This window comes from Manduca sexta, unplaced genomic scaffold (genome assembly GCF_014839805.1).
Source record: "Manduca sexta isolate Smith_Timp_Sample1 unplaced genomic scaffold, JHU_Msex_v1.0 HiC_scaffold_1891, whole genome shotgun sequence".
NCBI classification, from domain to species: domain Eukaryota; kingdom Metazoa; phylum Arthropoda; class Insecta; order Lepidoptera; family Sphingidae; genus Manduca; species Manduca sexta.
Window position 1 is genome coordinate 1 of NW_023592801.1, and position 11,801 is coordinate 11,801.

The 11,801-nt window shown below is 32.7% G+C and overlaps 1 protein-coding gene across 1 annotated transcript; it reads right to left on the reverse strand.

The window, feature by feature from the left end:
- Nucleotides 1–1,913: 1,913 nt before the first annotated feature.
- LOC115440268 lies at nt 1,914–9,436 on the reverse strand. Its single transcript, XM_030164494.2, has 6 exons — nt 9,280–9,436; nt 8,518–8,575; nt 6,268–6,363; nt 5,910–6,058; nt 5,061–5,235; nt 1,914–2,119 (listed from the first exon to the last, which is right to left on the reverse strand). The coding sequence occupies exons 1-6, from the start codon at nt 9,355–9,357 to the stop codon at nt 2,112–2,114; spliced, it is 564 nt and encodes a 187-aa protein (XP_030020354.1). The 5' UTR covers nt 9,358–9,436; the 3' UTR covers nt 1,914–2,111.
- Nucleotides 9,437–11,801: the final 2,365 nt, after the last annotated feature.

An 11,801-nucleotide genomic window follows, 5' to 3' on the forward strand; every position in this document is an offset into this window, starting at 1 on the left:
TGTGTACCTAGGTATATGTTGTAAAGTTCAGAGACCTTCGACATTGTCGTGCCGTCAAGTGAACGCGCGACCTGCCCCAAAGCTTGCGAAGTGATGGCTCAGCGTCATCGTTACACAATACGGTACAGCGGCACAGACTGGCCTCATGGATACACATTCGCATTTGGCTATTAAATTCAATTGTCTGCAGTATTCATGACACGAATCGTTAGCGTATCGCTCATGTATACAATTAGGCGAGTTATTTGTGTTTTGAAGATATAGTTAAATTATTTCTAGGATAAATGTCTTTGCTGGTTTATTTTGCTAAGCAGTAAAACGAAGTATTTTTGAATTAAATGACAAATGTTTTCATAATACACGTGTGCAAATATTGTTTCCGTAACACGGACGTAAAAAATTTGCTCAGAGTACACTAATAATGATATCTCGCAATGAGGTAATTTAGAATTGAGTTAATTTTACTTCAGTTTAACGTATAAAGTACATATATACAGCTTATCATGGCGTAGTTCCGGGTTTGATCCAGAAGACAAGATGGTTTTCATGACTTCCCTCCTCTTCTTTCGTTTTCATCAATACCGTAACAGGCAACAGCAAGTTTAAAGTATTAAACAATACAATTTTTTAATTAAAGTATTCAATTTGGTACTATTTAAAAAAAAATGTATTCTATTTTACATGTCTATTACCTTCTTAAAAATAATTGAAATGAAAATAAGAGCCAAATACACAGTATGTTGCGAGGCTACCGCTTTATAATGATCACTTAGAAATTGTCGCACAAATCGTAAAGAGTGGCGATAGTAAATTTTGTAGGGAGTAGCTAGAGTGACGAGAGATTTAAAAACTGGTTGTCGCACTATTTCAGCTTAAACCCACAGCCGCCGTACTGTTGTTAAGTAGTTAAGTGGGTATATAGTTCTTGTTTTCTACTTTTCTACAGTATCGAAAGTAAAACGGTAATTAACATTGTCCCAAAAGTTCTGAAGACCAAAACCTGTGGCTAGAAAGCTCTACATATAATGATACAGAGCTGCAACGAGCATACACGAGTATCCGTATTTTTGTCACCAAGCAACAATTTTGTGTTCCTGTTTAAAATTATAGATAATGACTCAATATAATATCGGGTGTTTAAGGCTGACGGACGCAGTGAGATGTAAAGTTCTCGTGGTGTCGCTATCATTTGTTTATGGGTAATCATGTAGCTTTAAAATTAAAACCAGCAAGACAACTCTCTCGGCACCGTTCGGTCCTAAAACGTAAGCAAAGTTATAATAGATGATGTCTTAAGTGCTAACCTTGTGTTATAAAAAAGGTCTATATGTCAACAATTTACGTACTACATTTACTAAATGGAAGTCAATTGAAAATGTGGTGGACTCAATAGACACTAGTTTAAAGATTTCTACATCCAGTGGAAATGACAATCTGTGTGCATTAAAGTCAAAGGCAAAAGTGTTTGTATTTATAAAGTTAAAGTAACTTCTCATCAAGAGTATATTGAAAATGCTATTCAAAACCTATTCTAACAAGATAATTAAGTGTCCAATGGATTTTTGATACAAAGATTTTTGCTTATAAAGACGCCTATGGACAAAATATATCATTACAATATTATAGAGAGATAATCATAATACCTTATAAAAGTAATCACAGCGGTGTGTAGGCAATAGACATGTCATTGATTCGGCTTACGCATGCCACAGTTCTAATTTCAGAGCAGTTATTTTGAGTATGTTTTGAACATCATGAAATTGGTCCAATTTGTGCGGTATTGTGAGAGATACGCGCTGCTAAGTAAACTCCATTCGATATATTTTTATAATTTATCCGTGTCTTGCACAAGTGATTTGGAACGAATCAGAACCGAACATCACAAATAAGGAGATTATTAGTAAAACTAATTATTTTTTTTAAAAAGCTTTATTAAAGTCATAAAAGTTGTAGGTAACAATTACGTTACTATTTCTAGAAGGTTTTTACATGGCTCATACTCGTGTCGACATTACGTGTAAAGAGACAATAACTTCTAAATACACTGGATGTTTAACATTAGATAGTCGTACACGTGGGGACGAGAGAGCTCTAAAGAACGCTATCTGCGGTCAAATGTCTGAAAACAAAAAGAAGAAATAAGCAATAGAACATACATTGTAAGCTCATATTTAAATATTGTAAAACATATTCATAAACCTACTATGCAACTAGTTTATTTTCTTGATGTAATTATAAGAAAAACTTCATCGTAATTAAATTAAATTATTGGTGAGATTCAATTTATTTATTCACTCCACTTAAATACACTGGTGCAGTTTCGTCAGTTACTTTCGCATGGACATATAAAAAAAATATTATACATAAACATTATTTAAATGGTAAAGTGTATTATAGACTGTGCAGAAGAACGTTCTAAAGGGACGTTTACATCTAATAATATAGAAACTATTAAAACAGGAATAAGACTATTGGTGTCATAATTTAGAAGTTTATTGTCGGCCAAGTCGTTTTAGTACTAATTCTAAAAGACCATTTTACACTACGGTTGAGAATGACCGGAAGAGTAAATAGGTATTTCTATTTTTATTGTATTATACTTTGCCTCAGTTATACTTTTATTATTATTAACATACTCAAATCTCTTGTGTTTTGATATACTTCGAGAGGCATTTTTACGCTGTGGAACTAATATCTCACTCACAAATAAATAACTATTTTAAATAAAATAAATTCACTTTACTGCAACAATACAGTGTAAACAAACATCATTATTTATTTTGAGTAACATCTTCCCTTGCTGAGTGAATATAATTATACATAACATGCAAGCTTGATTATAAATACCTCAATTCCATGGGCAATAGATACAAATAAATTCATATTTCTACATAGACGTTAAACAAAAAGGTCTAATCTAAGATGCTGATATATTAAAGTACATCAAAATAGAAGTTAGATACTGAATATTATCCGTGGTATCGACCGAAATCCCTGGCACGTGCAACCTAAAGTACCAATACAAGAGGTGAAGTAAAAAGTTGTAGCGTTTATTTTAACACACGTTTACTTTCAGAAACTTATATTTATTCGGATTCCGAAAAATCTTTAACTAGTAAGAAGCTACAATATTCCTGTGCTATAGGCATTTTTTATCTAGAAACAGACTTTGTCTTAAGTTGTGTAATTTCTTTGCCTTTTTTTATTCGACCAGTCGGTTATTTAAGTTACACATGAAGTTAGTGGCCTTGAGGGTCAATGTAACGTGTAAGTGTTGCGAGTGATTTTTTTTTGGTAGTGTAAAATTTTTATATGCACTGAATATTTTTTTTTAAAGAGTATAGACACCAGGTTTGTGATTTCGGTTTTTGCGTAAATTGAGTATTTGGGGCTTTGATTAACAATTTATGCAACAATATAGGCTCAAAGTAAAAAAAATACAGTATGTATTTGAATATTTTTCTCTAGGTGGGCACAATGAAATGAAGTACAATGTGGGTTAAAACGATGAGGGTTCAACCCTAGCTTTATAATTTTGTTGTCATTTAAGCATCATTATTATATTTTATGCACAATAAGCCGTGTCAGGCCAGTTTACTTAACTTTGTACGTATATTTATATTTCTAGGGGCATCATGGTAAGGAACCGATAGCGAAAAACCAATAACTTGTTCCGGATAATATTTGAAAACGGTTTTAGGTTATTTTGTTATTTATACTTTTGTTTTAATGCATAAAAAATTTATTATTATTATTGCGTCCGAGGGAGTGTTACAATTAATATCCAATTCTTGCGGCACAATGAAACTGGGCAAGGTCTTAGGAAAATAAAAAAGAAATGGTTAGAATTATTTGTAGATCTTCAGTCTAACTTTTAAACTTGTTTTAGCGTTAAGAGGTGGTCAAAAATTGCTTAAATAGGTGTCAAATATATCACGGGTTCCCAGTTTAAACCTACGTAAGAGGCAAGATGGCGGGTTTTGACATACAGCTGATCGAAAAAAATTGTGTTTAGACGCTAAATATTATTGTAAACGTTAAATAATTATAATTTGCTCTGATGTAAAGTTCTCGATGTGTTGCTTGGTAAATTATTCATCGATTTTATTTTTGTAGTCCAAGTTTTTGAGTAAGAAAAAGTTTAGCACTGATTTAATAAGTTTAAGAGCAGATTAGTCAAGACGTAACTAATTATGGCTTTGCGAATTTTTTAAGACTGCTAGTTTTTATGTCTTGCATAATGACATCAAGTTTACTGAAGCACAAAAATTTCATAAAGTTTTTTAAATGCTTTTTTCGTTTCATTGTGCTCCACCTGACCTTACATACTATTACCATTTCTTTCATGGAATCAATCTCTTCAATACTTTATAAAAACTATATAAATGGCGTCAAATAAACCCACGTTCAAATATAAATTATTTCATCAAATTAAAAACACGACCGACGTTGTTTTTTACCACGAAGTTATTCGACAACTGACCGTAATCGGTTGGTTACAGGCACTACCTTTACAAAAAAGAACATTATCGATTCACAATCGCCGTCCAATTGGGCCTCGTGTAACTTTTTTATTACTAAATATATTTTTAATGCAAGCTGCACGACTATGTAGGTATTCTAATAAAGATTTATTTAATTATTCAGCCTATTCTTGTATCCCCTTAAGCGCTAAACGAAATTATATGATTGTAGTGAGATAAATCATTGTAGTACACTCACACTCTTGTTTATAAACTTGTTTTAGCGTTATGAGGTGATTAACAATTGCTTAAATAGCTGTCAAAAACATCACCGGTTTTCTAGTTTAAACCTTATTAAGAGGCAAGATAGCGGGTTTTGACTTACAGCTGATCGAGTAAATTTGTGCTTTAACTAAGCATAGCTTTGCGAAATTTTTATGAGTAAGACTGTAAGTATATAAACTGACAACTGTTGAATCAAAAATCTGTTTTAAACTATAGCGTCTTAGTAGTCTTAGTGACCTCAGAGAGTTGACAGCGTCTACGTCCTGCTCGATATTTAGTTTTTCAACCACCACATTCCGTAATAAATAGTACCTGTTTCATTCTCCGGGCAGTATTTGATGGTGTGAGCGCGGTCACCAGTCGCTCCGCAGCGAGGACATCGGAACCCTCGCAACACAGGGCACCGCACACGACCTCTGTCGTCCTTTAGAGCATGCGACGAGTACCACGATAACGATTCGCCATTATTCTTACAAAACGCACACTCCTGCGCAATGAACAATATAATTACACCATAATTGACAGACACTTACTATGGAACTACTCATTGCATTCAAAGAGGTTTTATGCGTTAGGATAAAAGATCTTTATAAATGAGGTACTAAAGGCGAGACTCAATTGTTCTTTAAAATAAACTGAACAAATGTAAGTAGAACTCGAATTTGGAGGAAGTATATTCAGGCCCGTGGGATGTAGCAGAAATCTGATGTAGGTTGTTAGAAACGGATCTATATTTTGTATTAAATATACAGAACCCCATTCCTATATACCTAACTTTCTCATCCATCTAGTCGACATTTATGTAATATGTTAGATATATAAAATTTTAATAAATTCACGAACAAAATTTAATTGTAAGATTTATGATTATTTGAACAGCTGAACAACAAGTTGTATGAAATTTAACTTTATGTCTATAAAGAAACGTTTTTGTGTAAATTTCGTTAGCTTTACGGTTATAAAATAACACAGTCGTATAAAATATGCAAAAGCAAAATTTCGATCGTATCATATATGTTGTCAAACCGAAAACTTTCCAAATAGTTTCAATAACAAATTATATTAAAATAGCCTAGAATTTAGATAAAAGATAAAACAGTTTTTAGTTTAGAAATCTTAACACCAAATTTATAAAGCGGATATATTTACATTTTAACATACCATAGACTTCTGGAAAGACAATCTCTTTCTACGTAAAGCGTCAGCGTACTTCATCAAGAATTCAAATTGCTCAGGCTCCAAAGAAAGAAGGGCGGCTTCCTGCATCGATACTACTTTTTCGAAACTAGTTTGCCGCTGTGACTGATCATCTATAAATTAATTTTCATACTCATTATAATACGTCATTTACATTTTTACAAGTAATTAATATGTATTAACTAACAGTTCACACGTCTGTCCTCTTCAAGTTGTAAGACTGGTTTTATCATGAATCTTTGAACGCGCTTGTTAAAAACAACAATGGCTCCCATTAAATAATTATCAGGCTAGTGAAATTACGAATACGTTTTTTGCTTACCTTTGTGGGCCAAGGACTCTTTTTTATTATTTACTGTATCAACAGTTATTTGCGCTTCTAAAACAGCGGGGTCTAATTTAACAGCTTCCAATGCATCTAAAAAATGTTAATGACAATGTTTTTGATGCCTCTGTGGCGTACTTTTATTGTTTGCACGACTATCGCGCTGTGGTCTCGGGATCAAGTCATAGATCCAGCAAAATGATACAGAGTTTTTTTTACTTAGTATTAGCCCGAGTCTGCAAAGGTGTCTGGTAAATGGTAGTAGGCCCGTTCCTTACAACATGGGATCTTACATAGTTGTCGAGATATCGGTGGGTTAGACCCGTTCAGATGATAAGCGTTCGACTCGCTTTGGAACCAAAGTTGTGTAGATACAATAACTAAGATGTCCAATGTACAATTAAGATACAAATGCAAAAGCATTAGTCGCATAAAATCAAAACATAACCAGCGTTGAAATGTGTAATATAATGGATACAGCTGTATCAGTCTTTATAAAAACATCTGTGACATACATTTTATTAAACAAATAGCCGGAACTTAGTACGCCAAATACTAAAAAGACGACTCAGTAAGATTGTTAAAAAAAGAGAAATAAATGGATCTTTTTAATACGTTGACTTACAAATTTCTCAGATGATAGAGACCATACTACGAATTTTAATTTAATACCTTGACGCGTTCCCGAGAAAAAGTGTCAGTGCAGACAGAGAGACTGACAACAATTAATGATCCTGTAAAGAGATTTTGAGGTATGGAACTTAACTTAATTATTACATAAGTACTTCAGACAGATTCCAATAAACAATCCCAACTGGTAACTAAACGTTACGTAATAATAAACCAATCAAAACAACTCATTTGTAAACATGTCAAACTAACTTCATTCTGATTGGCCAATTTTCGCCATTAATCAGAATGTAACAGTTAACATTATTTATTGGAATCATGGGCTGCGACCACTCTATACTTTCTATATGTATATAATTATTAAAGCGCAAGCGCATTGCAAGATAATTTGATTATTCAGCCGTAAGTCTTAATCGGTGTTGATAACGTTACCACTACATTTTAGACCACTGTATAATAATATACTTCATAATCTCAATAAACGTTATTACAAAAATCAATATTTGCATTAGTCACAATGATGAATCATAAAGTATCTACATATGCTATATCCGAAAAAATGCTATACCGTCCATTTACTATAATATATAATATTAATGATTAATCATTCGTTTTAGGAAAAAAAAACATTATTAATAAGTCATTTCAATCCTAATAGATTAAGCGGGTATCTATTATGTAGGTATATATAAGTCTACACACATTAACATACGCTAAGTTTATGTCAAATGAAGGCTGTAATTACTAAAGGAAGACGTTATCGAAGAACATAAAAAAAAACATACATTTACGTAATTGAACATTGAATTATCTTGCTATTAACATTAACAAGCTTTTAATTAATCAAGTGTAAATAATAAATATTAGCAAGTATATATAATATAATAAAATTGTAACAGATTGATGTCTGTACATTATAGATATTGAAGAAACACTAATATTTGGGGTTTTTATTAGAGCAAAAGAACAGTTCTTTTTTTATTTTTCTTTGTCTGTATGTTTGTATACGCATCACGCAAAAACTACTGCTTGGAATTTGGAGTCTCTCAGTTGCAGTTTTCACCGATGTATTGTTGAAGTTTTACTTTAAAATATAGGTTCCCTCTCTACTGAGACATTATAAAACGGGACATTTGTCCCGGAAAAACTTTTCACACAGGAGCCGCGACCAAAAGCTAGTCAATAATAATTAATGATTTAGAAATATTAAAACATTTTATATTTACAACTATAGTAGTTCTATGTTTAAATTACCATTCAATCAAGAATTATAGTATGATATTGATTCTTGTAAAACCGTTATAAACAATCAAACTCGCATTATGCCTTAACCATGAGGGCGTACGCAGGATTCAGCCTACACACACTTTAGCCAGAAATTTTCAGCCTATCGCCATATCGAGCACAAATACCAGACTCCGACAGACTGATACTGAGCAAAAAAAACCTAATATCACTGCTCGACCCGGAATCGAATCGGAAACCTCAGAACGATGTTCATAGCGCGCACGCTACTGCAGAGGCACTAATTAGTTATTTCATATAAACGTTATAGAGAATGGCTCGTACAGGGCAAGTAAGTATCACCGTCTCACATAAATATATGTAAAAAATTACCTGAATCGCAGTTTGATTTGTTCCCAAATTGTAACGTCAACGAAGAATTGATCAGATTCTGAAAACAGTCAGACAATTAAATATGTAATAAACAGTTTTAACTATCTTCATCATTTCACAGAATTACTTAATACTAGACTAATTTGAGTATTACACTAAGTACCTAATTTAGCGACAGACACTATATTTGTAAAGGTAGGCTGTAGACATGTACATTTGTCTACAGCATGAGTGGGCTGACGCACCTTAAAACCAACCACTGCCTCATCTAAAATCAATGTGACACCTGACTTGCGTTTTGTTTCATGATCGAAATACCTAACTTAACCCTCTTACTCCTTCTATTTAGAACCAGGAACTTGTTCATGTTTTTGCAACGTATCCATGTTTATTATGGTAGGTATTTTAGGTGTTTATGGGCGATGCTGATGTAGGTACCAGGTGATCCGCTTGTTCGGTTGCTTCTTATACGATTAATCATGCCAGGTGAAGTACCTACTTGTCCCCTTTCAATATGTTTAACAAGCAATTTACTAGGCCATCGACTTGGTTAATATTTACATTTTAAATCATAAAAGGCTCAGCTCACAAATTTATAAAATAAAGGCATGAAAATACATTCCAAATGTAAAATATATTACACATTTGCGTCCACGTCACAAACATAGAATGCGTAAGCAGGTGCCGGAATTTTAGATATGCATGAGCGACACAATAGTTTTAAATGTTACGACTGATGATCATAAAATACTTGCAACTTACGTTCAATGGCTGATATGATTCCTCGTACGAACGATTTACAATGTTAGGCCCATTACACGTCTGCACTGAAACGTCCATTGTCGAAAAAGAACAATATAAATGACATGACAACGCGCAATATGATCACAGACAAGTTTTATTTTTGTGACTAAGTATCTACCCTCAACTTATGAACACTCACTAAGTACCATTCCATATAAAAATAAATCTTATTTACATCACTACATGGTCTCAATTCAAATGCATTTGAATTGAAGATTTCAATATATATTAGCGGTAGTGTCACCGAATAAAATATATGACATAAATAGCTTTTATTATAATAAATCTATAAATGTTTGATTACTCAGTGTTCGTAAGAAATAAATAAACACAAAATGCTAAAATCTTAGGTTAAAACAATGTCCAATGAATTCCAATGATAAAGATCATTGCCAGATTTTACTTTTTTATAAGCTGCCAAAGAGATGAAGGTTTTAAGCTAAGTAACAAGTTTACCTTTGCCGAGTTGAAATTATTTTTGTATGTAAATTAATGCTGTATTATTAAAATAGCTTGTATCTACTTTTAAAAAAAACGTTTTTAAAATTAATATTACGGAATGCTTTGATCTAAAAGAATTGCATCACCATGTCTAGTCTTGATAAATTTTGAATCTTTTATGCAATCTATAATAAACCGTTTGTAGGTCATGTTTATACACTATTTTGTGTCATATTATTTTTAATTATGTATATATACAATATTTGGTATAGACAACAAAATTAACTGACCACAATCAACGATAACAAGATAATATTTATAACATATTGAATCAATGCGACCTCAATACAAAAATTATAATAAAAATTACATTGAATTGAATTAAAAATCGAATACAAGATTCAAATTACTTTGAAATGTCTGTATAAATGTGTTGAACAAGATTAATATAAGGGTAGTCACGATGATGGCTGATAACATTGCAAAAAGAACCTTATAATCCAGGTTATAGCTTATGTAAATTATGTGTTTATTTTACTAATGAGGTTTTTCGTCGCCGAAGCTGTTGCAGTGTCTAAATATCACGTGCATTCACGGGTCCGTTATGTTTATATGGTACAATAGTAAATTATGTAAATATTTTTCTCAAACACAACGGTCTTACATAGACACTTAATGTTACTGGTGGTAGGTCTCTCATACGTGAGAGTTAGCCTAGGTTGGTACCACCGCAATGTCTTTTTCAGCCGCCGAGCAGCAGTGTGTAGTCACTGTTGTGTTCGGTTTGAAAGACATTGTAGCCAGTGTAACTACTGGACATAATGAGACTTAAGGTGGTAGCTCAAGGTCCATTTTCATACATTTTGTTTCGGCTTTAATCTGGGTAACTAAACAAGTATTGGCAAGTAAAGAATTTAAATTCACGTCTAGTTAGTGATTACTTCTCGCAGTTGAAAGAAAAATGTAAAAATAATTAATAATCATGGATATTTCTGCCTTTAAAATTTCGTCATATTAAATTTTAAAGGCCGAAATATCCATGATTATTAATTATTTAAACAAACTTTGATGAAAATTTACCTTCTACCAAATAAACATAACTCACGTCTCAAAATGCGACCGCAGGGGAATACCAGACATTACTTGGTAATTAAGGTGTTGGATAGTGGTTCTACTGTTTATGGGCGGTCGTATCGCTTACAACAAGCTCGTCTCGTCATTCAAAACAATAAAAAAAAAACTTTAATGTTACGTTACTATCTGGCACACATTCAACATAGCGGGTCAAGACTAGATGCTGTTGGTACTTCAGTCCTGTAGTTAAGGCAGGGAACCAAAAAGTTGTGTAATGATCATGAAATAGACATTAGAACTTATTATTTTTCTCGATTTAATAATATTTATCATTATCAGCTATAGGATGTCCACTGCTGAACACATTGCTCGGATATTTCTAGACAAACTCGTCGATACCAACCAGTAGTATTAATTTAAATGTGATTAATAATTTTAAAATTTTCATTATATAGCTACCCGATGACAGCCAAGAACTTATCAGATAAATTACTATCTATATTGAAAGATCGCACAACGGGTTATTCAATACCGGAAAAGATTTTCGGGCTTGTAAATGACGCAAGCAAATGTTTTTTAGTTTTCATATAATATGTTACATGCATTAGAAATGGACGATACCGCACTGAGCTATCAGCTTGCATGAGTAAATAAAAGGTACCATTATCAGGAAAGCTGAACATATTAAGCAGACTCGCAAAGGTTGGCAGTAATTTGATGCGTCTAAAATAGGGCCATATTGCTACATACGAATAGCGAAAATTATGTAATTCACAATGTCAGAAGACTGTAGTATATAAAGTTTTATGTCCATTTTAACGTTGCGTGTCGTTATTTTGCAAGAAAACTATGCAAATAACTAATTATTTGACGTGAAAAAATTGTGACCTGAAAATTTGCAAGTGCCTAATTCCATCTATTTTGGATGGGATTAGATTGGAATATGACGATCCAGCCCATTTTAG